Source organism: Macaca thibetana, chromosome 7, assembly GCF_024542745.1.
Source record: "Macaca thibetana thibetana isolate TM-01 chromosome 7, ASM2454274v1, whole genome shotgun sequence".
Lineage (NCBI taxonomy): Eukaryota > Metazoa > Chordata > Mammalia > Primates > Cercopithecidae > Macaca > Macaca thibetana.
The window spans coordinates 1,370,142-1,397,121 of NC_065584.1; the positions used below are offsets into that span (position 1 = coordinate 1,370,142).

Below are 26,980 nucleotides of genomic sequence, written 5' to 3' on the forward strand. Positions count from 1 at the left end.
AGAGGAAATGTTGAGAGGAATTCACTTATCCATTTTCTTGGTAAGTATGACAGTTACATCATGCTTATTATTTGTACACTTTAAATATGTGAAGTTTATTATCCTTCAATTAAACCTCGCAGTGTTTATTACAAGGAAACACATGGAAACTTAGACAAGGAAGGAGTGATAGAAAGGTATAAAAATATATTAAATGTCAGAAATACCTAAAAATTCATCTACCTGAAGTCTAGTTCTCTCCATATTTTCAGGTGAGTGCTGGAGTGCAGCAAAGTCACACAAGTTCTCAATGCCGGAAGTGAATCCTGCAAACCACACTAGGCACATCCAGCTCTGTCCTGGAGTTGGTTTAGGGAGCAGTCAGAGCCAGTGATGAGGAGCACATGCCCAGATACCGGGGTTCACTTATCCCAGACATGAGCTCTTAGACACATCCTTAGCCCCTCCATGTGTGGGTTTACTTCCACTTTTGTAATTGGTGAAAACATTGACTCTTGCAGAACATAATTTACACAAGTATTTAAAAATAAAACTGGAAGATCAGTGCAAAGTGTTTATTACAGCACAATTTCATAAGAAGACAGCATTTTTACTTTCTTTTGAGACAGGGTCTCACTCTGTCACCCAGACTGGAGTGCAGAGGTGTGATCTCAGCTCACTGCAGCCTCGGACTCCCAGGCTCAAGTGATTCTCCTGCCTCAGACTCCCAAGTAGCTAGGATTACAGGCGCACACCACTACCACCCAGCTAATTTTTGTAGTTTTAGTAGAGATGGGGTTTCACCATGTTAGCCAGGCTTGTCTCAAACTCCTGACCTCACATATGATCAACCCCGCTCAGCCTCCCAAAGTGCTGGGATTACAAGTGTGAGCTACGATGCCCGGCTACATTTTTTTAACCATTATTTTCACCAAACTCCTGCAGGTCACGGTCATTTTATCGGGGTGCTGCCTTCTTCTCAGGCATCCAACCCCAGAGCTTGCTATATAGTAGGAGACATGCAAATAAGGCACTTCCTCTGCTGACGAAAACCGTCCAGCCCTGACCCTGCAGCCCGGGAGAGGAGCCCCAGCCTTGGGATTCCCAGGTGTTTCCATTTGGTGATCGGGACTAAACACACAGGACTCACCACGGAGTTTGGGGCGAGCTGGGTTTTCCTTGTTGCTATTTTAAAAGGTGGCTCATGGAGAAGTAGGGATATTTGCTGTGAGTGGATATAAATGAGATAAACAGTGGATGTATGTGGCAGTTTATGATCATGGTGCCTCTTTGTTTGCAGGTGTCCAGTGTGAGGTGCAGCTGGTGGAGTCTGGAGGAGGCCTGGCAAAGCCTGGGGGGTCCCTGAGACTCTCCTGTGCAGCATTTGGATTCACCTTCAGTAGCTACTAGATGCACTGGGTTCACCAGGCTCCAGGGAAGTGGCTAAAGTGGGTCTCAGCTATCAGTAATGGTGGTATTAACACATACTACCCAGATTCTATGAAGGGCCAATTCACCATCTCCAGAGACACCACCAAGAACTCACTGTATCTGCAAATGAACAGCCTGAGAGTGGAGGACACGGCTGTGTATTACTGCATGAGAGACACAGTGAGGAGAAGTCAGTGTGAGCCCAGAGAGAAACCTCACTGCAGAAGTTCCTAGAACCACCAGAGAGCATCCTAGTCACTGTGCACTGGGCTGTCCCCAGGGTTAAGTAAGGTGGTCCTAAGGGCTGTCTTCCTGTGAGGGACTGGGGCTGCCTCATTATCAAATTCTTCTAGGTAACTTCTCCAGATTTAACATCTCCAAATGTTACAATTCTGTACTAATATTTTGATGTCTTTGAATGCAAAACTGTTTTCCTTTTTTCTTTTCTTATCTATCTATCTATTTATTTATTTATTTATTTTTGCAACAAGAGGACACATCCTCACCTTCACAGGAGCCAGACTGCCATGTTGGGGGCAGAAATGACCCTGCCTTGGTCATCAAAATCAGAGTCCTGAGGAAGCCCAGGGGAATCTTGGGACTATTTTCTAATCAGACTCGGGGTGAAGACCACTGTGGAAATCTCTTTTGGTCTCAGATTGGAGCCAAGAGGGAGGCTCACCCAGGGCCAGAATCTTTAAAATCTGACAGTTTTCACAGCTAACCCCTCTCCTTTTTAAAAACTAAGCACATCTGACTCATAAGAGATCCAGTTGGCTCTTTCCCATTTCTCCTCTCTCCAGACTTCGTCTCACAGTTCCCTTGTCTCCTTTTCTTCCTGAAAACAGAGGGTGTGTATTCTTTGGTCTAAATCCTAGGATTCAGGTTTGTTGCCTGGAACTCAGGTGTGGCCCAGGCTGTGATTCCTGCAGGACCTGTGAAGGCTGAGGGGACTTTTTCACTCACCGTTGCCTGGCCCCTCCTGTTGTCTTCTGTGCATAGACACATTTGGGAAATGAAGTGGACTTTAGTCACCAAGGAAATAATGGTAGTTTTCTCAAATGGGATATTAATGTAGAAGTGATCTTGTGCTTCTCATACTCACAGAGTCCCCTTTCTCACCTACCACTTTGGGCAGAGTTGAGGATTGACACTTTATTGTGCTTTGAGCTCCTCGTGACAGCAAAGGTAAGGCCTGCCTAAGCATCGCCAATGTCAAGAATGCTGATCATCAGGAAGGATAGGCTGGAATTCCTGGGAAGACCAGCAACTGTGGTCCACCCTTACATCAGCTTCTCATTGCTCTGATTGAATCAACCCCGCCTAGGTTATCTAGGACAATCTTCCAGACTTAGGAAAAAATGATGACAGGCTTTTCTTTTCTTTTTTTCTTTTTTTGAGATAGAGTCTTGCTTTATCCCCAGGATGTAGTGCAGTGGCACAACCTCAGCACACTGCAACCTCCACCTCCCAGGCTCAGGTGATTCTCCTGCCTCAGCCTCCTGAGTAGCTGGGAGTACAGGCTCAAGCCAACACACCTAGTTAATTTTTGTATTTCTATAGAGATGGGGATTCACCATGTTGGCCAGGCTGGTCTCCACCTCGTGACCTCAGGTGATCTGCCTGCCTTGGCCTCCCAAAGTGCAGAGATTACAGGTGTGAGCCACTGTGCCCAGTCTGATGACAGGTTTTTCTAACACCTGTGTTATTCCACTGGAGCAACACCTGGGTTAGTGTGTGGTTAAATAACTGAGACTATAGTCTAGACAAAGTGACACAAAAAATTGTTGCCATGGCAGCACATCAAAAAACTTATCCACCATGATCAAGTTGGCCTCATCCCTGGGATGCAAGGTTGGTTCAACATACACAAATAAATAAACATAATCCAGCATATAAACAGAACCAAAGACAAAAACCACATGATCATCTCAATAGATGCAGAAAAGGCCTTTGACAAAATTCAACAGCCTTTCATGCTAAAAACTCTCAATAAACTAGGTATTGATGGGACGTATCTCAATAAGAGCTATTTATGACAAAACCACAGCCAGTATCACACTGAATGGGCAAAAACTGAAAGCACTTCCTTTGAAAACTGGCATAAGACAGGGATGCCCTCTCTCACCACTCCTATTCAACATAGTGTTAGAAGTTCTGGCCAGGGCAATCAGGCAAGAGAAAGAAATAAAGGGCATTCAATTAGAAAAAGAGGAAGTCAAATTGTCCCTGTTTGCACATGACATAATTGTATATTTAGAAAACCCCATCATCTCAGACCAAAATACCCTTAAGCTGATAAGCAACTTCTGCAAACTCTCAGGATACAAAATCAATGTGCAAAAATCACATTCCTATACACCAATAACAGACAAACAGAGAGCCAAATCATGAGTGAACTCCCATTCACAACTGCTTCAAAGAGAATAAAATACCTAGGAATCCAACTTACAAGGGATGTGAAGGACCTCTTCAAGAAGAACTACAAACCACTGCTCAATGAAATAAAAGAGGACACAAACAAATGGAAGAACATTCCATGCTCATGGATAGGAAGAATCAATATCATGAAAATGGCCATACTGCCCAAGGTAATTTATAGATTCAATGCCATCCCCATCAAGCTACCAGTGACTTTCTTCACAGAATTGGAAAAAACTACTTTAAAGTTCATATAGAACCAAAAAAGAGCCCTCATTGCCAAGACAATCCTAAGCCAAAAGAACAAAGTTGGAGGCATCACGCTTACCTGACTTCAAACTATACTACAAGGTTACAGTAACCAAAACAGCATGGTGCTGGTACCAAAACAGAAATATAGACCAATGGAACAGAACACAGCTCTCAGAAATAATACCACACATCTACAATTATGTGATCTTTGATAAACCTGACAAAAACAAGAAATGGGGAAAAGATTCCCTATTTAATAAATGGTGCTGGGAAAACTGGCGAGCCATATGTAGAAAGTTGAAACTGGATCCCTTCCTTACACCTTACACAAAAATTAATTCAAGATGGATTAGAGACTTACATGTTAGACCTAAAACCATGGAAACCCTAGGAGAAAACCAAGGCAATACCATTCAGGACATAGGCATGGGCAAGGACTTCATGTCTAAAACACCAAAAGCAATGGCAACAAAATCGAAAATAGACAAATGGGATTTAATTAATCTAAATAGTTTATGCACAGCAAAAGAAACTACCGTCAGAGTGAACAGGCAACCCACAGAATGGGAGAAAATTTTTGCAATCTACCCATCTGACAAAGGGCTAATATCCAGAATCTGCAGAGAACTTAAACAAATTTACAAGAAAAAGGCAAAACAACCCCATCAAAAAGTGGGCAAAGGATGTGAACAAACACTTCTCAAAAGAAGACATTTATACAGCCAACAGACACATGAAAAAATGCTCATCATCACTGACCATCAGAGAAATGCAAATCAAAACCACAATAAGATACCATCTCACACCATTTAGAATGGCAACCATTAAAAAGTCAGGAAACAACAGGTGCTGGAGAGGATGTGGAGAAATAGGAACACTTTTACACAGCTGGTGGGACTTTAAACTAGTTCAACCATTGTGGAAGACAGTGTGGTGATTCCTCAAGGATCTAGAACTAGAAATACCATTTGACCCAGCCATCCCATTACTGGGTATATACCCAAAGGATTATAAATCATGCTGCTCTAAAGACACATGCACACGTATGTTCATAGCAGCACTATTCACAATAGCAAAGACTTGGAACCAACCCAAATGTCCATCAATGGTAGACTGGATTATGAAAATGTGTCAAATGTACACCATGGAATACTATGCAGCCATAAAAAAGGATGAGTTTATGTCCTTTGTAGGGACATGGATGAAGCTTGAAAGTATCATTCTGAGCAAACTATTGCAAGGACAGAAAACCAAACACCACATGTTCTCACTCATAGGTGGGAATTGAACAATGAGAACACTCTGACACAGGGTGGGGAACATCATACACTGGGGTCTTTCGTGGGGTGGGGGGATGGGGGAGAGATAGCATTAGGAGAAATACCTAATGTAAATGACAAGTTAATGGGTGCAGCACACCAACATGGCACATGTATACATATGTAACAAACCTGCACGTTGTGCACATGTACCCTAGAACTTAAACTATAATTCAAAAAAATTGTTGCCATGATTTTTTAAAATTTTATTTCTAGCAATACAATCATGTTCATATTATAAATAACTTTGCTAAAATATAAGTGCTATTATTGGTCTTCTGAGCAGAAAACTTCAAAACAGGATTAGGTTTTCATGCATTTGTATGAGAAGTATGTCCACCTTTTTGAGGGGAAATGCATAGGTGGTGGAATGAGGCTGGGAAGCTGACACATGAGATCTGATGGTTTTATTGATGTGTGGTGGTTCCTCCTTCATTCTCTCTCTCTCTTTTTCTCTCTCTCCCTCTCTGTCTCTCACCTGCTGCCATGTGTCACATGCCTGCTTCCACTTGTATCATTATTGCAAGTTTCCTGAGTCCCCAATCCTAACCACAGAACTGTGAGTCAATTAAACCTTTACAAACTACCTTTACAAATTACCCACAAACAAACCTTTACAAATTACCCACTTTCAGGCAGTTCTTTATAGCAGTGTGAAAACAGACTAATATAGTAAATTGGTACCAGGAGTGGGGAACTTCTGTAAAGATAACTCAAAATCTCGAAGCAGGTTTGGAACTGAGTTCCCCATGGCAGAGGTTGGAATAGTTTGAAGAAATTGAAAGAAGACAGGAAGATGTGGGAAAGTTTGGAACTTCCTAGAGACTTGTTGAGTGGTTTTGATCAAAATGCTGATAGTGACATGAATAGTGTAGTCCAAAATGAGATGGTCTTAGGTGGTGAGGACTAAACTGATTTTTTTATCTTGCCCGAGTTCCTATCTAAGGAGTCTGGGGTGTCACACTCTACAAATCATATATTATTATCAGATGGGTTTTATTTAAACCTATATATCATGATTTACTTTCCAAAGTAACTCTGGCATAACATTATGAGACAAATAAGAAAATCAAAATATTTTACCCCAAAAGATGTTTCTTTGCCCTACTCTGAGATGACCCTGCAGGCTGGGCATGGTGGGTCTTGCCTGTAATCCCAGCACTTTGGGAGGCTGAGGCTGGTGGATCACCTGAGGTTGGGAGTTCGAGACCAGCCTGACCAACATGGGGAAACCCCGTGTCTAATAAAAATACAAAATCAGCCAAGTGTGGTGGCACATGCTTGTAATCCTAGCTACTTGGGAGACTGAGGCAGGAGAATTGCTTGAACCCAGGAGGTGGAGCTTGTGGTGAGCTGGAATAGTGCCATTGTATTCCAGCCTGGGCAACTAGAGCAAAATTCCATCAAGATAAGAAAGAAAGAAAGAAAGAAAGCAAGAAAGCAAGAGAGAGAGAGAGAGAGAGAGAAAAAAGAAAGAAAGAAAGAAAGAAAGAAAGAAAAAGAAAGAAAGAAAGAAAGAAAGAAAGAAAGAAGAAAGAAAAAGAAGGAAGGAAGGAAGGAAGGAAGGAAGGGAAGGAAGGAAGGAAGGAAGGAAGGAAGGAAGGAAAGAAAGAAAGAGAAAGAAAGAAAGAAAGAAAGAAAGAAAGAAGGAAAGAAAGAAGAGAGAGAGAAAGAGAGAAAGAGAGAGAAAAGACAGAAAGAGAGGGAGAGGAGGGAGGGAGGGAAGAAAGGAAGGAAGGAAGGAAAGGAGGAAAAGAGGAAAGAAAGAAAAGAAAGAAAGAAATGGCCCGGCAAAGTCATTCTTTGTAGGGGAAAATTTGCATCTGTAAAGAATCTCTATCAATATAGCTAGATCTTTTGCATCTAGAACCTCCCAATCCTAAAGAGATGAACTAAGATCTGAATAGGAAACATTTGTCACCTATTGTCTCTAAGGGCAACCACTAAAGGCCATCAGAGAAATGCAAATCAAAACCACAATGAGATACCATCTCACACCAGTTAGAATGGCGATCATTAAAAAGTCAGGAAACAACAGGTGCTGGAGAGGATGTGGAGAAATAGGAACACTTTTACACTGTTGGTGGGATTGTAAACTAGTTCAACCATTATGGAAAACAGTATGGCGATTCCTCAAGGATCTAGAACTAGATGTACCATATGACCCAGCCATCCCATTACTGGGTATATACCCAAAGGATTATAAATTATGCTGCTATAAAGACACATGCACACGTATGTTTATTGCGGCACTATTCACAATAGCAAAGACTTGGAATCAACCCAAATGTCCATCAGTGACAGATTGGATTAAGAAAATGTGGCACATATACACCATGGAATACTATGCAGCCATCAAAAAGGATGAGTTTGTGTCCTTTGTAGGGACATGGATGCAGCTGGAAACCATCATTCTTAGCAAACTATCACAAGAACAGAAAACCAAACACCGCATGTTCTCACTCATAGGTGGGAACTGAACAATGAGATCACTCGGACTCAGGAAGGGGAACATCACACACCGGGGCCTATTATGGGGAGGGGGGAGGGGGGAGGGGGGAGGGATTGCATTGGGAGTTATACCTGATGTAAATGACGAGTTGATGGGTGCAGCACACCAACAAGGCACAAGTATACATATGTAACAAACCTGCACGTTATGCACATGTACCCTACAACTTAAAGTATAATAATAATAAATAAATTAAAAAAAAAAAAAAAAGACTTCAAAAGAATTTTGGACTTAACATTACCTTTCTATCTATCCCAGGTCTTTAGAAAAACTCAACCGATTGTCAACCAGAAAATGTTTAAATTCACCTATACCCTGGAAGCGCTCGCTTTGAGTTGTTCCACCATTCTGGACCAAACCAATGGTTCTGTTAAATGTATTTGATTGATGTCTCATGCCTCTCTAAAATGTATTAAACCAAACTTGATGGAATTTTGTCCCTGCCCTAGAAATTTGTGGAACTTTTGCACTTGAGAGAGATGATCTGAAATAGTAACTTATGTTTAAAAGGGAAACAGAGCATAAAAGTTTGGAAAATTCGCAGCCTAGCCATGTGGTAGTAAAACAAAACACATTTTCTAGGGAGAAATTCAACTTGGCTGCAGAAATTTGCATAAGTAATGAGGAGATGAATATTAATAACCAAGACAATGGGGAAAACATTTTCAGGGCATGTCAGAGATCTTTGGAGCAGCCCTTCCAATCACAGGCCTGGAGGCCTATCAGGGAAACGTGGTTTCATGGGCTGGGTCCAGGGCCCAGCTGCTCTGTGGAGCCATGGGACTTGGTGCCCTGTGTTCCCAGCTGCTCCAGCTCTAGCTGTGGCTAAAAAAGTCCAACGTGCAGCTCAGGCCATTGCTTCAGAAGGTACAAGCCCCAATCCTTGGTGGCTTCCACATGATGTTGGGCTGATGGGTGTGCAGAAGAGACGAGTTCAGCTTTGTGATCCTCCGCCTAGATCTCAGAGGATTTATAGACATGACTGGATGTCCAGCCAGAAGTCTGCTCCAGGAGCAAAGCCTTCATGGAGAGCCTCTGCTAGGGCAGTGCAGAAGGGAAATGGGGGGTTGGAGCCCCCACACAGAGTCCCAATCGGGGCAGTGACTAATGGGGCTGTGAGAAGAGGGCCACCATCCTTCAGACCCCAGAATGGTAGATCCATTAACAGCTTGCACTGTGCACCTGGAAAAGCTGCAGGCACTCAATGAGAGCAGCCAGGAGGGCTGAAATCTGCAAAGCCCATGAGAGCAGCCACAGGATCAGAGCTGCAAAGCCTGCAAAGTCACAGGGTGAGAGCTTCCCAAGGTTTGGAAGCCCCCACTTTGCATTAGCATGCCCTGAATGTGAGAAATGGAGTCAAAGGAGATTATTTGGGAGCTTTAAGATTTAATGACTGCCCCACTGGATTCTGGGCTTGCATGTGACCTGTAGCCCCTTTATTTTGGCCCATTTCTCCCATCTGAAATGGGAGCATTTATCTAATGTCTCTACCCCCATTGTTTCTTGGAAGTAACTGACTTCCTTCTCATTTTACAGGTTCATAGACGGAAGGGACTTGCCTTGTCTCTAATATGAATTTGGACTCGGACTTTTGAGTTAATGCTGAAATGAGTTAAGAAGTTTGGGTACTGTTGGGAAGGCATGATTGGTTTTGAAATGCAAAGAGAACATGAGATTGGAGAGGGGTTGGGGTGGCGTGATATGGTTTGGCTCTGTGTCTCTACCCAAATGGCATCATTCCTCAGGGTGATCAGCCAGCTACCTGGTGGCAGGCTGGATTATATTGGACCTCCTCCACCCTGGAAAGGGCAGAGGTTTGTCCTCACTGAAATACACACTGACTCCAGATATGGGTTTGCCTATCCTGCATGCAATGCTTCTGCCAATACTACCATCTGTGGACTCATGGAATGCCTTATCCACTGTCACGGTATTCCACATAGCATTGCCTCTGACCAAGGCACTCCCTTGATGGCTAAAGAAGTGTGGCAGTGGGCTCATGCTCATGGGATTCACTTGTCTTACCATGTTCCCCATCATCCTGAAGCAGCTGGATTGACGGAAAAATGGAATGGCCTTTCGAAGTCACAATTATAATGCCAACTAGGTGACAATACTTTGCAGGGCTGGGGCAAAGCTCTCCAGAAGGCCGTGTGTGCTCTGAATCAGCATCCAATATATGGTCCTGTTTCTCCCATAGCCATAACTCGTGTGCAGGAGTCAAGGGTGGAAGTGGAAGTGGCACCATTCACCATCGCCCCCAGTGATCCACTAGCAAAATTTTTGCTTCCTGTTCCCATGACATTACATTCTGGTGGCCTAGAGGTCTTAGATCCAGTGGGAATAATGCTGCTGTCAGGAGACACAACAATAATTCCATTAAACTGGAAGTTAAGATTGCCACCTGGACACTTTGGGCCCCTCCTACCTTTAAGTCCACAGGCTAAGAAGGGAGTTACAGTGTTGGCTGGGTGGCCGACTTGGACTATCAAGATGCAATCAGTCTATTACTCCACAATGGAGGTAAGGAAGAGTATGTATGGAATACAGGAGATCCATTAGGGCGTCTCTTAGCATTCCCATGCCCTGTCATTAAGGTCAATAGGAGACTATCACAGCCCAATCCAGGCAGGACTATGAATGGCCCAGACCCTTCAGGAATGAAGGTTTGTGTCACTCCACTAGGAAAAAAACCACGACCCGCTGCAATGCTTGCTGAAGGCAAAGGGAATACAGAATGGGTAGTAGAAGAAGGTGGTCATCAATACCAGCTACAACCACGTGATCAGTTGCCAAAATGAGGACTGTAATTGTCATCAGTATTTCCTTCTTTTTTTGTTAAAAACATTTTGTGCATGTATACCCTTGTACTCAGAAAATTCCTTCATTTTATTTCTTTTTTCCTTTATCATGTGACATAAAATTTATTGACTTCATATCAGCATTTAAGTGTTCTTAACTTTATGTAATAGCATTTGGATTGGGGATTGGTACATTTCTGGTTGTACAAAAGATAGTTGTATTACATTAGGTGTAATTATGACCTTATTATTGTCTTTGTTTGAAGATTATGTATGATCTCAGGAGATTCATGTGGGTTCAAGTTGACAAGCGGTGGACTTGTGATGGTTACTACTGAGTGTCAACTTGATTGGACTGAAGCATGCAAAGGATTGATCCTGGGTGTGTCTGTGAGGCTGTTGCCAAAGGAGATTAACATTTGAGCCAGTGGGCTGGGAAAGGCAGACCTGCCCTTAATCTAGGTGGGTACCATCTAATCAGCTGCCAGTGTGGCCAGGATATAAAGCAGGCAGAAAAACATGAAAAGACTAGACTGGCTTAGTCTCCCAGCCGACATCTTTCTCCTGTGCTGGATGCTTCCTGCCCTCAAACATTGGACTTCAAGTTCTTCAGCCTTGGGAATTGGACTGGCTTCCTTGCTCCTCAGCTTGCAGGTGGCCTACTGTGGGACCTTGTAACTGTGTGAATTTAATACTCCTTAATAAACTCTTATATATATATATATAACATATATAATATATATTATGTATTAAATATATCTTATATATTATGTATTATATATAATGTCGTATATATAATATATATTATGTATTATATATAAATATTAGGGTTGTCTAGAGGGACAGAACTATGTCTCTCTCTCTCTATCTATCTATCTATCTATCTATCTATCTATCTATCTATCTATCTGTAGTTTCCATAGTCTGTGGCGTAGACTAGGTGAAATGGACTTTACAACCTCCTGAAGGATAACACCCAGACTCTCACCTAAACTCTCTGAAATCTTGTGCCCTGGGGATTGGAGAAACCTTCAAACCAAAGCCAGTGTTAAGTTAGCTCAGTCTTTGATTGAGCATGCAATCTTCCTATACTTGGCTTCCAGGGGTGGGTGAGGGAGAATTCCTGCCTGGAACAAGGTCACATTACAAAGAATCTTCACAATGCTCATGACATTTCAGACCTTCCATCAGAAGCGTTCAGGATGGCAGGAGACAGGACATGATGGGCAAACATGGGGATAGGAGGAAGGAAACAGAGAATGGAAGGAGGTGACAGCTGACAAGGCCTTGTGTTCTCAGATGCTGAGCATGAAATGAAGCATTTATGATTGAAGGAAACAGAACAGATGTATGGTACAATATTAAATATACAACAGTAAATTACAGCAGGTGGCTTCACAGCAGCTTAGACACAGCAGAAGAGAAGAGGATGGAATTGGAAGCTCAATGCCCAGGACGGATGCAGAGTTGCAGACTCTGGGAGTGGACCCACCCCAGAAAGAGGAGGAGGGGGATTGGAGGAAGAAGGAACGTTTGAAAGTATCCCACTGAGAACCAGGACACCCCCTTGGACCAAGCAGCCCATGACCCTTGCAGCCTCAGAGGTCCAGACTCCAGCCTGGCCTCACATGCTGGTTGGTCTTGTCCCTGCCAGGCCAGAATCCTCCTCAGAACCCAGAGCCCCCACGGCTCTCCCTCACCCTATGCCCAGGACGTGTCTCCTGTGCACTCTTCCCTGGCCCACAGGTGGGAGTTTATACCTGCTCGGGCGGCCTCGGCATCCACACCAGCAACCTGGTAGCAATTGCCCTGCTGCCTCCACCTGGCACAGCTCGGATTTCCCACAGTGCAGGCCCCGTGGTCAGGAGTGATTAGAACACACAGGAGGGCAGCTCAAGACAACAGGTGCTGAGGCATGCAGATTTCAAGGATTTAAGTGCTGATGCCCTTGGAAGACCATTTCCATGGGGTTAATCATGGTTTCTCTTGGTGAACTGTTGGCTTGTGTTTTTGATGTTGTTGTTGCTCTAAATAGTGTTTACCTGACTTTGAACTCGATTGATCACGTTCTTTGTTAAAATATGTGTCATTCTAAAAGTTCACATGGCATTAGATTTTTTGCTCAAACTACCTATACTATTTCTCCAACAAAATGCACATTTGCCTTTCTTCCACGCATACCTCCGCTCCCTGCCCTGAGCAGTGCCCCTGCTGGTCCCATCTGCTTAGGGGGTGGGGCAGGGGACACAGGCCCTGACACGAGGTGGGGCCGTGCCAAGCATGGTGGTCTTGCAAGGGCACCAAGTGAGTGGGCTCTTGAGAGAGGGGATATCATTGCCTCCGGGGAACCCCCTAGGCCACAGGAGAGAGATCAGCTGGAGTGTGAGGTGGGGGGTGGAGATGCAAGAAGGCTGGGATGGGGCCTGCTGCTCTATCAGCAAAACCCCTCACACCCGAAGGGCACACAGCAGGAGGGCATCATATTCACTGACCTCATAGGTAACTGTCCATTAGCGTTCACCCACAAAATAATAAAATACACTGAGAGGGGCACAGGAATGGATTGCTTGCATCTTTATGTCGGCTGAATGGAGGAAATTTCTAAGCAGGTTGAGAGAAAGGATATCAAGCTGTGTTTGGAGAAAGGGGTGGGAATTCTAAACAATGTTATGGAAGCAGGGCAGCTAGAACCACAGGTGTATTCAGAAGAATGCTAGATCTCAGTACTACTCTAGAACATCAGCAGTTTTCTGTGGACGGTATGGGAAGTGTGATTTCTTCTGTTTGTGGGTTTTGCGTTTCACATTCTCTGTGACATATCTACACTGCATTTTAAAAGCAAAAATTATTGTGAATTTCAATTGAAATTGAATTTCAATTGAAAATAAAATGTTATCTCATTCAGATCTTTATACATTTAACTTCCACGTTCCTTTACAATAACTTAGCAACACAACTTAGCAACACAACTAGCCCTGTTTTCACCCGGACCAGCCTGTGCTGCTACAAGCCTGGTTTCTCTTCCTCATCACAACATACTCAGCTTCCCTTCCCGTTTCAGTTCGAGGAAATGTGGGGCGGGAAGGGAGGGGCAGCTGCCACTCACACAGCTCACACTGAATGCCAGAGAGCTTGCCCCGCACCTCTGCCTATTTTTCTAGTTGAATTTCATTGCATGCAGCAATCAACCTCAGGAATTCATTTTCCCACATACGGGAAGCTCAGCCCCAGGTAGGGGGATTTGCTTGGTGGGGGATTTGAACCCAAATCCCTCTCACTGCAAAACCCACAGCATCCCCGTGAGGGAGAGACAGGGAACAGGGAGTAGCCCTGGGTCACCCTAAACTGACTTCAGGCTCAGAGAAGGACAGATTACCGGGGAAGTGAGGAGGCTCATTGCTCTGGAGCTCACTTCTGGAGAAATGTCATGAAGGGGCCCTGTAAGGAGCTGGTGGTAAATTCTGTTAATTCTGGGACCAGCAACCTCACGTCAAGACCTGCCTGCTCACTTAGGTCTCTCCAGACCAGAGGCTCTGGCCAAGTTTGGGCTCCCAACAGAGTCTAAGAAAATGTGGAGAGCACCAATACGTGTTCTTGAAGATTTATTCCAGAGTGAGCATCAGTGAACTACAAGAACCTGAGACAGAAGCCAACACCTCCCGTTTCCCCATGATGTGAGACAGGACCCTGTGCCTCCTGCAGACTTCAAGAAGTGTGGACTTGAGCTTTGGCATCCCCCTCAGTGATCCTGTTCCATAGATTTTGCTGTTATATTCTCTGTATCTTTACCGGGGTCGGGAGGCTGACTTAGTCTTATTCTGGGTCAGTAACTGTCACTTTCTCAACTGTGGTGGTCCTGAGAATTCGCGCATTTGTGGCCATCCCAAAGAGCAGTGCAATTACGAAGGTGTAAATACGACCAAAGACCACTCTCAGATACAGCACTGACTGCTGGCTTTGTTTGACCGAACGTGTTCTTCTTGGAGGTGGCCCGCTGTCGACACTCCCACCAGCACCTCTTCTTAGGCACAGTGGAGGATCCCAGCCTATATGGCAATGGCAGTTCCTTCTGTTGTTGCAGACCCCTCTATGACTGCACTTCTCAGGGTGACAGTCATAGCCCAGTGAAGTGATAGTTGCATTGCACTGGCTGTTATTACAGAAGATTCCATCAGCACAAGGAGTGCCGTCTATCACATGTCCAACATCAGTTGTGTCTGTTGCACGGTGTTCATCCAATCCAAAACACTGAAACCCTGCTCTCACTGAGTGATGGAATGAAACATGTTCCTGCAGCCGGGGAAGATGGGTCACGTTGGTACACTGCAGTCTTCCACAAAACTTATCTATTAATGCACAAGCCTCATAGGCGATAGCTGTTCGTGCTCGAGTACAATGTCCGAATCGGTGATTTTCAAGATTGATGTCATAGCAGTCCTCAGGAGCATCCTCAGCACTGACACCAAAGATCGCCTTGCAGAGCACATTACGGTCAGTGCAGTTCCCATGATAGCAGTAGCCTTCTTCAGTGCACGGGGTTCCATCTTGCAAATAAAAGTCTGGGGGGCATGTCAAGGTGGTCCCATGACAGTACTCTGGAAGGTCACATATATTTTGGATAGGTCTGCAGAGAGTCCCTTGTGCGGAGAAGCTGCAGTTTGTACAGCAGTCTCCTAGATGACAGATGCTCCCCGGTGTGAAGTGACAGTCACTTTGGCAGCAATGATTGGCATAACACTGCTTGAAGGAGCCACAGTCACATTCCTCCTTCCCTTCCACGATTAGGTTTCCACAGAGAACCGTTGTCATGGTTTCGTTATACACTGGAGTGAGTGCTTCGAAAATACACCGGCCTGTACTTACAAAACAATTTTGTATATGTCCATAAGAACAGTTACTGAATGCATCTGTCATCCCAGGATATCGCTGCATAATGCAGGAGGTCCTTCTCTGACATGTGCAGTATTTATAATCATAAGCCACACCCAAACTTCTCATCAGTATATGGGTTGTTATGACGGCTACCAATAAATAATGTCTGTCTAGAGTACCAATGTGTATAAGGCTTAAATATGAACAGAAGCTATATCTTCTTGGTTCATAGTTAGATTCATGTGGCGCGTCTTTAATAAGTAGTGTGGATGAATGAACACGAAAAGTATCAAAAAAGGTTCTTCTAAAATAGTTAAGTATTGGACTACGATATCGATAGTCATTCACAGGGGCTGGGTCACGACTATTGTATATGGTCAAAAGATAAATATAGTACCGCAGATCAATATTTTGAACAATGCTGTCAATGACACTGAACATCTGGACCACCTCTTTGGAACAAGTTGTAATATTGTCATATATACGATAATATGAATTGGAACATTGAACGTGGCCTTTTATATTGCCTCTATGAGAACTATACAGCGAAGGAGATAACCTGGGATTCATGCTGTCATTTGCTTCAGAGAACAGGGGGTCTGTCTCCTCATTGTCACCATCTCTAAATGTGGGCCCCGTTGCGTTGGGCTCGGCCACTATCTGAGAAACAACATGTTCAAACCTGCGGGAATCCTGGAGGGGTTTGATTTCGTAGGCAAGGTCGTCCAGCTTCATGATGCCTCTGAGGCCCCCATAGCAGGTGTCGACGGTGACCATGGACAGAGGCACCTCCTCCAGGTAGCCGAGGTAGTAGCAGTCTGGAGGGATGTAGGGGTCATCCACCTGCAAGGCCCCTTGGTCATCCTGAGTTGTCATCAGCAGATGTCTGGGCCAAAGAAGGTGTTTTCTCCGCATGTGAACGACGTGTCTTTGACCCCCAAAACGCAGGCTGTAGGACAGCCAGCCGGGAAACTGAACGCCTTTGCCATGGTGCGTCTCCTTCCTGGGAATCACCACCTCAGAGGATGCGTAGTGCCACAAGGGACGGCCTTGAGAACACCAGACTGGAGCCAGGAGTGCCCAGAGCCCCAGCAGCAAGACGGGGGCCCTAAGGGTGACCCGCGCCTCTGCTGGCCTCATGCCCCAGCCCAGGGATAGTCATCCAAAGAGAGTGGGAAAGGAAAGGACTGTCCTTGGGGAAGCCAGGCCCCAACCAGCTACGGTGGCTGCGTCCCTCCCAGGGCGACCCTGACATAGAACAAAGGACCTCCCCAGGCTCCTGCACCACACCCTGGGGGCACCTGGGCTCCGGGAGGGAATGAGGTAACAGTCCCAGGGCGGGGCAGGGGTGGACCCAGAGAGGATGGCAGCTGCTGCACACAGGATGAGGCTGAGGGTCCTGGCTGTGAGGATTCATTGGGAAGGGAAAAGGGAGAGGGAAGCAGGGCTGTGTCTCTTTTACCACCGTCAAACTTTTCTGTTGCTTTCTGAATCTGCAAAACACAATGATGTGTTCAATGCCCTCGCATCAGGCGTGTTATTCTCGGTCGCTCTGTGGGTTAATATTGCTCCTTTCTGTGGGTCACATTGCTTACTCCGTTGCCATGTGGAGGTAGACACTGTCAATACTTTCCTTGCGGGTTGAATGTTTTTCTCGTTTTAGTAAGTACCCATGTCTTATTCTCTTTGTTGTTGTTTCGTTTTGTTTTGGTTTTGAAGTTTTGTTTGAAGTTACCAGATTGTGAAAGGAAAATATCCTGGGCCCCGTCAAGCTGGGAACCACTCAGGGAAAATCTGCCTCCCAGTCTATTTAAAGCTGTCCCTCTGGTCACAAAGATAGACGCATATTCTGAAGGCCTCCTCTGCAAACACTTATCACAAACTCAAAAGAATGCAACCATCTGTCTCTCACCTACCTGTGACCTGGAAGCCCTAAGTGGGGAGGACTTGCTTTGAGTTGTCTCAGCCTTTCTGGGTGGAACTAATGTCCTTCTTACTTATATTCACTGGTGTCTCATGTCTCCCTGAAGTGCATCAATCAAGCTGTGCCTGACCACCCTGGGCACATGTCATCAGGACTTCCTGAGGCCGTGTCACAGGCGTGTCCTCAACTCTGGCAAAGGAAACTTGCTAAATTAACTGAGATCTGTCTCAGAGTTCCTGGGTTCACAAGATCAACAGTTGAAATAGGGTAACTCTTTCTTCTGTGCTGTGTAAAACCCTTGTGAATTAGGGTACTTTTTACTTAGTCCATCCACTGGGGGCAGACGCTATTCCTGACCCCATGAGAGCCCCAGGTGCTGCCCCTCCGATGCTTCTGTGTGGTTCTCTCCTGGTCTTTGGTCATTTCTTCAGATGCACGAGCCAATCAGTTCTCAGGGAAGGACACAGGGGGCCCTCTGTGGGTGTCTCATATCTGAGAACAAATATTTCGCATATTTCTGCCAATTCTGTCATTGCTTATGAGGGGAGGGAAAATCCAAGGCCAGATCGTTATCAGAAACACAAATTACTGTTTCCTCAAAAGTGTAAATATTTACCTTTCCTGGCAAATGTGGTCACTCTATTTAAACTTAACGTGACCGTGGTGTGTTTCGAAGGCTGTGTTGTGTGGCACTTTGTCTTCCAATGTCCCGTACTCCCATCTTCCATCCCTTTGAATCCCGCCATTTTACCACAGATGTACAATTATGGATGAAGCCGTTTTCCCCTCTATGAGTGTGCAGTTTGGACGCCCTTTCCCTGCCCCTTCAGGGTTTTCACAGGGAGGAGAAGGAGGATATTTGACCTCCCTGAAGAATTCTGCTATGGGAGACTGTGTCCCTCCTAAATTCATGTGTTGAAGTCCCAACCCTTGGTCCTTCAGAATGAAATCATACTTGGATGATTGTCCTTTAAAGAGATGAATAAGTTAAAGTGATATTTCTGGAGTGGGGCCCTAATGCAATCTGACTGTTGTTATAAGAAGGGGAAGCAGGAGGGACGGTGCACACGCCCCGACGGATGGTCATGTTACCACAGAACAGCAGGAAGGCACCGTCTGCACACCAGGGAGCGAGACCTCAGAGGAAACCCACCAGCTGGCAGCTTGATCTTAGGCTTTCATCCTCCACAACTGTGAGGAAATCGGTTTTGTATTGTAAGCCATTCAATATGTGGTATTTTGTTATATAAAATGAATACAGTAGGTAACAGGAGATCTTCTATACATTGAAAAAGTCGGATGGCCAGAGAAACCTGGACCCTCCTTTTCAGACCTGAGCAGGGTGATGGACCCGCTTTGGGACAGGAGAGGGGAAGAGATGAACCCAGCACCTGGACCCAGGTGAGCCATTCCTCAGCAGGCCGTCGCTGGGCCGGCCGTCGCTGGGCCGGAGCTTGCACAGGTGTGAAAGAGCGTGTCTTGGTCTTCAGGGGCCCGTTGGAGTTGGAGGGAGGATGCTGTAAACTCTCGCTCACAGAAGAACCCGTCATCGCTGTGCCCGTGTTTATGTGAATGGGGATGTGTTTCCTGGGTGTGCTCATCCCCAAAGAAGAATTAATCAGGTCTCTAGGACTAGAAGGAGGTTGTGGCATTTGTGTGTATTAAAATCTGTGGCTGGACCATAAATTACATTAAAATGCTCATGGGAAGGCACAATGGAAAGAAACACTTTGTTACAGAAGGGAAAAAATGGTAATTATTTAAATGAGATGCCTTTGGAGTCACCGGGCCGAGAGGAGCCGATCACATGAGAGTGCTGGGTTTCATGTTCAGGAGATCAGGAGTGTCCGTCTGCTGGCTTTTACGATACTCAGAAAGAGCTGAGAGTATAATCTATGAATGGAGGGCACGTAGAGAAAGGGGAGGCCAAATGTTTGATGGGAATGGAGGGTCACTATTGGAGCCATTAGGAAATATAGAAGCTGAATTATGCTGAAGCACAGAACAGTGTTCCTGGGTAATTCTGTGTTGCTTTGGGAGCTGCTGAACATACAGAAGTTTCACTGTTCTTAGTCCTCGAATTCTCTAGAATCTCTTGAAAGCCCAGTTTTAAATATTGGGAATGTAGGTAAGACACATTCACGGTTAAAAATTCTTAAGAGAGGATGTAGGAAGAAATGTAAAGTAATCAATTTAGGTTATGAAAATTTAGTTATGGCGAACTGTGATGTCCGTTTCTCACTTGGAATAATGGAATGTGAGTCATTAATCATCCCAACGGCTCATTTTTCCATAGCCATCGATTACAAAACTGCTGGATAATTTCCTGAATTGCCCATCCTAGAAGCTGACCTCACATTTCCTCAGTGAGAAACCGCCAGTCCCGTTGATCCAGACTCGTTTTTCCCATCAGGGATTTTGTATTTCTGTGGACCCATGGTACAGTGCTGGTGAGGGCGGCAGAGGGGAGGATCTGAAGAAGCCATTCTTGAGCCATTCTTCAGCAGAGGAGAGAAGAAGCATTGCAGTCTTCCCATTTACCTGTTGGCCTTGCATCTGCATATGACCTCGGGAATGCTGCTAGCCTATCCACGCATGATGTAGCTTATTTAGGGGATGAAGGTGGCATGCTGGTTGTGCCAGTGCCGGCAGCCAAGAGAATCAACTGCCTGGTGCATGCTGCTTTTATGAAAGCAAGCCCAGGGTCACTTGCTTTCTTCTGTATTAGATTCTCTGTTGAAAATCTAATTCTTCTGTATTAAATTCTCTTTCTTCTGTATTAGATTCTCTGGTGAAGATTTTTCTTTGTTTCTGCCTGAAATTGCCACACATAGTTACCTAGAGGCATTACAATAAACTGATCTGAGAATTCACTGACTTCCTGGTGAGGTTAAAATGAGTGTCAGGTGCATAGTGAGACAGACAGGAGACATGGGTGCATAGCAAGCTTGTGTTCACCATGGTTTGTATCTTAATTAGGGAAATTTTTGTACCTTCCTTAGATGTTCAGGCACTCCATTAAGGACCCTGACATAACATGATTTATTGACAGACCATAGCTGAAAATATAGAACTGGATATAACAAGGAGAATGTACTATTACTATTTTATCTTTGTCTTAAAATACACTCTTCCATCTGAGGTGAAAATTAATCCAGATGGTACAACTTATTGCAGTTATTACAGCATTTTAGCAAATCAAAAGCCACAGAACAAACATATGGACAGATAGTAGGTATGTTTTTGGAATCATAAACAAGTTTGTGATGATTTTAAAACCAAAAGATGTCTCACGACGGCTGGAAACCTCTCAAAATGAAACAACACACTGAGGATCTTTGAGAAGTACTCTGACCTCCTAGCGAACTGACTGATACGTTGGCTGAGCTCCATGTAGAAAGCCAAAGGAATTTCTGCAGACTCCGTCATGTCAAGCACAACCGTAACATGGGTCCCAGGCCTTTTCACACATTCAAGGGTTAGATCTTGGGAGGGAATCAAAGAAGCCTTTGTAAAATACCAAAATTTAAACACCGATTTCGATTTAAAAAGTGTTAAAATATGCTTGTGGCCTACACTCAGAAAATCTGTGTCCTTCAGATGGTGGCATCAGATGGTTTCAAGTGGCTATTCGGTAAGTTTCTCAGTGAAACTACCAGATATAGAATAAATAAATTGCCACTGTCTTAAATCAACCCGTGGGAAAGGAAAACTATGTAAATACAGCAGAGAGGAAACATTGTCCAAGGAAAAAACAATCTCCAGAAACTCTTGTTGAAGAAACAGAGGCATCACAGTTACTAGAAAAATATATTGCATTTCATTATATTATGGGGTACAACGTGATGTTTTGATATATGCGTGCATTGTGAAATTATTAAATCAAGTAAATAAACATGTCCATCACCTCACATACTGCTTTTTTTATGGTGTAAATGTGTAAAAGCTACTCTCTTATCAGTTTTCAAGTATATGTAGTACATTAATATCCCTGAGGTCACCATGCTGTGCAATAGATCTTCAAAAGAATTCCTTTTGTCTAACCAAAACTCTGTACCCTTTCACCAACGTCTCAGCTTTCACATGCTCCTGACACCAGCCCCTGGTAGGCAACATGCTACTCTCTACTTCTCTGAGTTCAGCATTTTTAGATTGCATGTATAAGTGAGATCATGGAGTATTTTTTTATACTAGGCTTATTTCACTCAACATAAAGACATTCAAACACTCAGCATCACTAATCATCAGGGAAATGCAAATTAAAACCACGATGAGGTATCACCTCACACATGTTACAATGTCTTAGTCTCAGTCTGTCTTTGTGTTGCTATAACAGAATACCAGAGACTGGGCAATTTTTTTTTTCTTTTTTGAGACAGAGTCTCACTCTGTTGCCCAGGCTGGAGTGCAGTGGCGTGATCTCCGCTCTCTGCCAGCTCCGCCTCCCAGGTTCACACCATTCTCCTACCTCAGCCTCCCGAGTAGCTGGGACTACAGATGCCCACCACATGGAGAATGGGCAATATTTTAAAAAAAGGAATTTATACTTAATGGTACTTGAGTCAGAGAAGTCCAATATCAAGGCGCTGGCATCTAAAAAGGGCCTTCTCACTGCGTCATCTCACAGCACAGGAGGATAAGCAAGAGACCACTTGTCTGTGAGAGAAAGGAGACCATCTTTTATTAGAAATTCAATCCTGTAATAACTAGCCCACTCCCATGATAGTGACAGTAATCCATTCATGAGGACAGAGCCTTCATGACCTAATCACATAAGAAAGTCCCACCTCTCAACACTGTTGCATTAAAGATTTTTTCCAAATCCTAAACTTTGGGTGACACATTTAAACCATAGCATTCCATTCCTAATACCAAAGTTTATGTCCTTATCACAATGTACACTACATTCATTCCATCCCAATTATCTCCAAAGTCTTAACTCATTCAGCATCAGTGCAAAAGTATGAAGTCCAAAGTCTCATTTAAATCGGATATGAGTGAGACGGAAGGCACAATTTAGCCTGATACAAATTGTTTCCATCTGTGAGCCTATAAAGTGAAAACGAGTTATCTACTTTCAAATACAGTGAACGATGGGGCAGGTATGGGATAGAAATTCCCATTTCAAAGGGGAGAGATAGGCAAGGAGAAGGGGAGCCTAGTCCAAAATCTAACAGGGAAAACAACATTAAGCCTTAAAGCTGGAAAATCATCCTCCTTGACTGCATCTTGTGCACGCTGGGGTGGCAGATGGGCACCCAAGGCCTCCGACAGTCTTGCCCCTATGGATTTGCTGGGTTCAGTCCACTCAGCTGTTCCCACAGGTGGGACTCTCATCCCTCTAGCTCTCCTAGGCTGACTGGAAACTCTTTGTTGTGCCTCTGAATCCACATTTCTGTTTGGCATTGTGCTAAGGGCCCAGTGTGGTGACTCCATCTCTGCAACAACTCACTACCTGAGACCTTAGGCTGTCCACAGCATTCTTTGAAATCTAGGTGGAGAAAGCCATGCCCTCGTGGTTCTTGCATTCTGCACACCTGCAGAATTAGCAACACTTGGATGCCATGGAAGTTGATGATTTGTACCATTAAAGTGATGGCTTGAGCCACTCCTAGGTCCTCCTGAGCCACAGCATGGGCAGTCAAGGAGTGCTGTGCCTGAACACAGGAATCCTAAAGTGCATGCTAGAAGTGAGGCCATAGATTTGCCTCAAATTTCTTCCACCATATATCCTTGTTCATGGCTCTGAACTTCCACCTTACAGAAAGGCCTGGGGATGAGAACAATTCAGCCATGTTCTTTGCTACTTTATAGCAAGGATAGCCTTTGCTCCATTTTCTGATAAGCTATTCTTCTTTTTCTTCTGATTCCTTATCAGAACGGACTTTATTGTCCACGGTTCTACCAACATTCTAATGGTCATCACTTCAATAATCTCTAAGAAGTTTCAGAATTTCCTCACAGCTCTCTTCTTCCAAGTGCTCAAAAGAATCACCCCTCGTGTTCTATTCAGGGCAATGTAGACTTTTTATAGTCTGATCCTCCAAATTATTCCAGTCTCTGTGCATTACTACTTCCTCTTCTACATTTTGGGGTATTTGTTATAACAACAGCCCCAACCCTTGATACTGATTTCTTTGTCTTAGTCCACTTTGTGGTGCAATGAGTGAATAGTACAGACTGGCTAATGTATAAGTAAAATAAATTTATGTTCTCACAGTTCTAGGAAGTCCAATATCAAGGTGCTAGTATCTTGCAAGGGCCTTCTTGCTGTAACACCTATGTGGGAGGCAGGAAAGCATGTGTGAAGGAGAGAAAAGGGGCTAAATTCATCTTTTAATGAGGAACCCAGGCCTGTAGTAACTAATCTACTCCCTCAATGAGTAACCCACTCTGGCAATAATGGCATTAATTGCTTCATGAGGGCAGAGCCCTCATGACCTAATCATTTTTTAAAGTTCCCACCTCTGGACACTATTGAATTTGGGATTAAGTTTCCAATATACATTCTTTCTGAATAGCAGGGGCTTTTTAATAGGTTTACCATCCAAGGCTGCAGCAGGCTCTGAAGCAGTGGCCTGAGCGTGGCTGTCCTTTGTGAGAATGGAGAGAAGTGAACTGACTCATGGAGACACTAGTTGATGAAGTCAAGGGACTCATTGCTTCATTACATGGATAGCAAGGGCGATTGAAGGCATTAACAGATTATTGATGGTGGCAAAACCGTCTGAGGTGGAGACCATGGGGAGTCAACCAGAAAAAGAGGACACATCCCATTAAATGGTGCTTCATCTCCTTGCAAAACAGATGAAAGGAAAGTGAAACACAACGCCATAGTGTATACCAGACAGTGAACTGAGGGAAGAGTTTCCTAAGGCATAACTGATAAAGTGAAGAAATCATACGAATCTTTGCATGGTACTAACATGTGGACTGTGGCTTCATTATTTCTTATTACAATTTTACTGAGATATTATTTCTAGAAGGAGACTGAAAATGAAGTGTGAAAAGTTAAATGGGATTTCTATTCTAAGTCCTTTTCAGATGAGAGGAACTAAGGAGTTACAGGGGAGAAACAATAATAGCTGCTGAGCAAGACTTTTGCAGGACAGGACAAGGAATCACCAAGGAGAAAAAGGAAACATCAGCTTCACTTCTCATCTACTCCTGAGCCAGGTCCTGAGCGCCCCCTGCTGGTGCTGATCGTCCCCTGGTGTCTGAGCACCCCCTGGTGGTGTCTGAGCCACCCTACTGGAGTCTGATCCCCTATGCCTGCCCTTAGCGCCCCCTGGTGGTGCCTGAGCTGCCCTGGTGGTGTCTGAGCCGCCCTGGTATTGTCTGAGCCTCGCTGGTGGTGTCCTGAGCTCCATTCGTTTCTGAGCTTTCCTGGTGGGTCCTGAGCCGCGTTGGTGGCATCTGAGACCCCTGGTTTCGAGCCCCCCGCTGGGTCCTAAGCCCTCCTGGTAGTGTCTGAGTGTTCTTTTCACCATAGACTCAAATAAGATTGAGCAGTGATTCTTTCATCTGTGGTGGTCATTCCAGGTGAGCTGTCTCAGGGCACATGGGGACTCTATCCCTAGGACCACTTGTCCCCACAGGAGGAGAGACCACAGTAGCAGCATCAAGGGTAGGTCACAGCATTGTCACCGGAAGACCCCATATTTTTCTTCCAGATGCAGTGAACCTTGTTACCCTCTTCCCACACTGCACGGGGGTCCTACAGAGAGGCATCTTGGGGTGACCTGACCCTGGGATGTTATGGAAAAGGAGACAGCCTGAGCTCATGACTCCCAGAATTACATGTTCCAGTCATGGCTATATACAGACCTGCAATTCTGTTCCTTTTACTCAGGCACTTTGCCTTCTGGGAGAGGACAGTGGAGATCTACAGCCCTCTCCAGTGTACTAGAGCCGACTAGAGCTGAATTGCCACTTTCTTTGTGCAAGTTTCCTTTCTGTGACTTTACTGGATTTCACTGCTAGTAAGAGTTCATCCAGACAGATTCCCAGGCAGTGTCCACATGAAAGGAAAGGAAAGGCCGATGGGCAGAGACGCCTTGAGCATCCAGTCCCAGGGTACCTTTGCCAGCTGCCCTTCCTAACATCCAGAGGCAGGGAAGGGAGGAGCCCTGCTGAGCAGTACACACGTGTCCGCAGAGAGAATGTCATAGAAATGCAGCTCCACTCCCGCTCATGAGAAGTAGCTCATCCGCTTCCTGTAGGCCCTGGTGAGGAGCCAGTCCATGTCTGGGTCCCTCCTCAGCATCCCCACCATGAAGCCTGTGCCTGCTCATCACTATTGAGGGAGCATCCCTCCTGCAGCAGGCTCACCTGTGACTGCCCCACACAGGGCTGCTCTCGGTGTGTTTTCTCTGTGCTTGCAGGCCTCCCTTGTGAAGTTCAGCTGAGGGAGGCCGAGGATATGCAAGTCTGCCTTGGGCATTCTCTGAGCCTTCTGTAAAGACTGGTTCCACCTTCACTAAAAATAGCTTAAGCTGGGTCCAGCAGGCTGGAGTGGGTGGCACAAGTGTGTGATCCAGCTGGAAAAAATCAGTCCATTCTCCATCAGACAAGGAAGAACTCAAAAGACTTCTTGCTGTTTAATAGGGAGCTGAGCAAGAGTAAGGTGTAGAAAGCTTACTTAAAGAAATAATAACAGATAAATTTCCAAAACTTGAGAAAGATATAAATATCCAGGTACAGGAAGGCATTACAACACCAAACAGAATCAACAAAAATAAGACTACTACAAGACATACAATAATCAACTTTTCAAAGGCAAGGACAAAAATTGGATCATAAAACCAGCAAGAGGAAAGAAACAAATAACATATGAAGGCATTCCAATTCCTCTGGCAACAGGCTTCTCAATGGAAATGACACAGGCCAGGAGGGAGTGGATTGAAATTTTTTAAATGCTCAAAAGAAAAAAAATCTGCCATCCAAGAATATTTTCTTCAGCAAATTATCCCTCCAATTCAAAGAAGAGATAAAGACTTTCCTAAACATACAAAAGATGAGAGAATTCACCACCCTCGGACCCGTCGTACAAGAAATGCTAAAGGGAGTTCTTAAATCTGAAAGAAAAAAGTACTGAAGAACAAAACAAAACTTTTATAAATATAAAACCCACTGGTAAAATTAGGCACATGGAGAAACCCAGAGGATGGAGTCCAAATGTAGAATTTTTGCGTGTCTTTTTTGCCTTTGCTTGTTTCTGTTCTTTCATTTGAGTTGTCATCTCCTTTAAGTAACTTCTTATATCTGTAATGTGTTTCTTCTAAGACTCATGATGACCACAGCACAAATTACCTATAACAGATTCACTAAAAATCAGAAGCAACAAATTCTACCAGAGTAAATCACATAACCGCAGAGAAAGACAAGAAAAAGAAGAAAGAAGGAAAGAAAGAAAGAAAGAAAGAAAGAAAGAAAGAAAGAAAGAAAGAAAGAAAGAAAGAAAGAAGGA

At 44.5% G+C, this 26,980-nt stretch overlaps 1 protein-coding gene and 1 gene segment (V, D, J or C); one reads left to right on the forward strand and one right to left on the reverse strand.

Moving 5' to 3' along the window:
• LOC126958568 (immunoglobulin heavy constant gamma 1-like) overlaps positions 1 to 26,980 on the forward strand; it is a 510,670-nt gene that overhangs the window by 194,726 nt on the left and 288,964 nt on the right.
• On the reverse strand, positions 14,301 to 16,860 carry LOC126958566 (disintegrin and metalloproteinase domain-containing protein 21-like). The gene has a single exon (XM_050796961.1). The coding sequence runs from the start codon at positions 16,725 to 16,727 to the stop codon at positions 14,529 to 14,531; it is 2,199 nt and encodes a 732-aa protein (XP_050652918.1). The 5' UTR covers positions 16,728 to 16,860; the 3' UTR covers positions 14,301 to 14,528.

Bases quoted from the DNA above. Each gene is read 5' to 3' on its own strand.
- LOC126958566 (XM_050796961.1), bottom strand. From the start codon at position 16,727: ATGAGGCCAGCAGAGGCGCGGGTCACCCTTAGGGCCCCCGTCTTGCTG.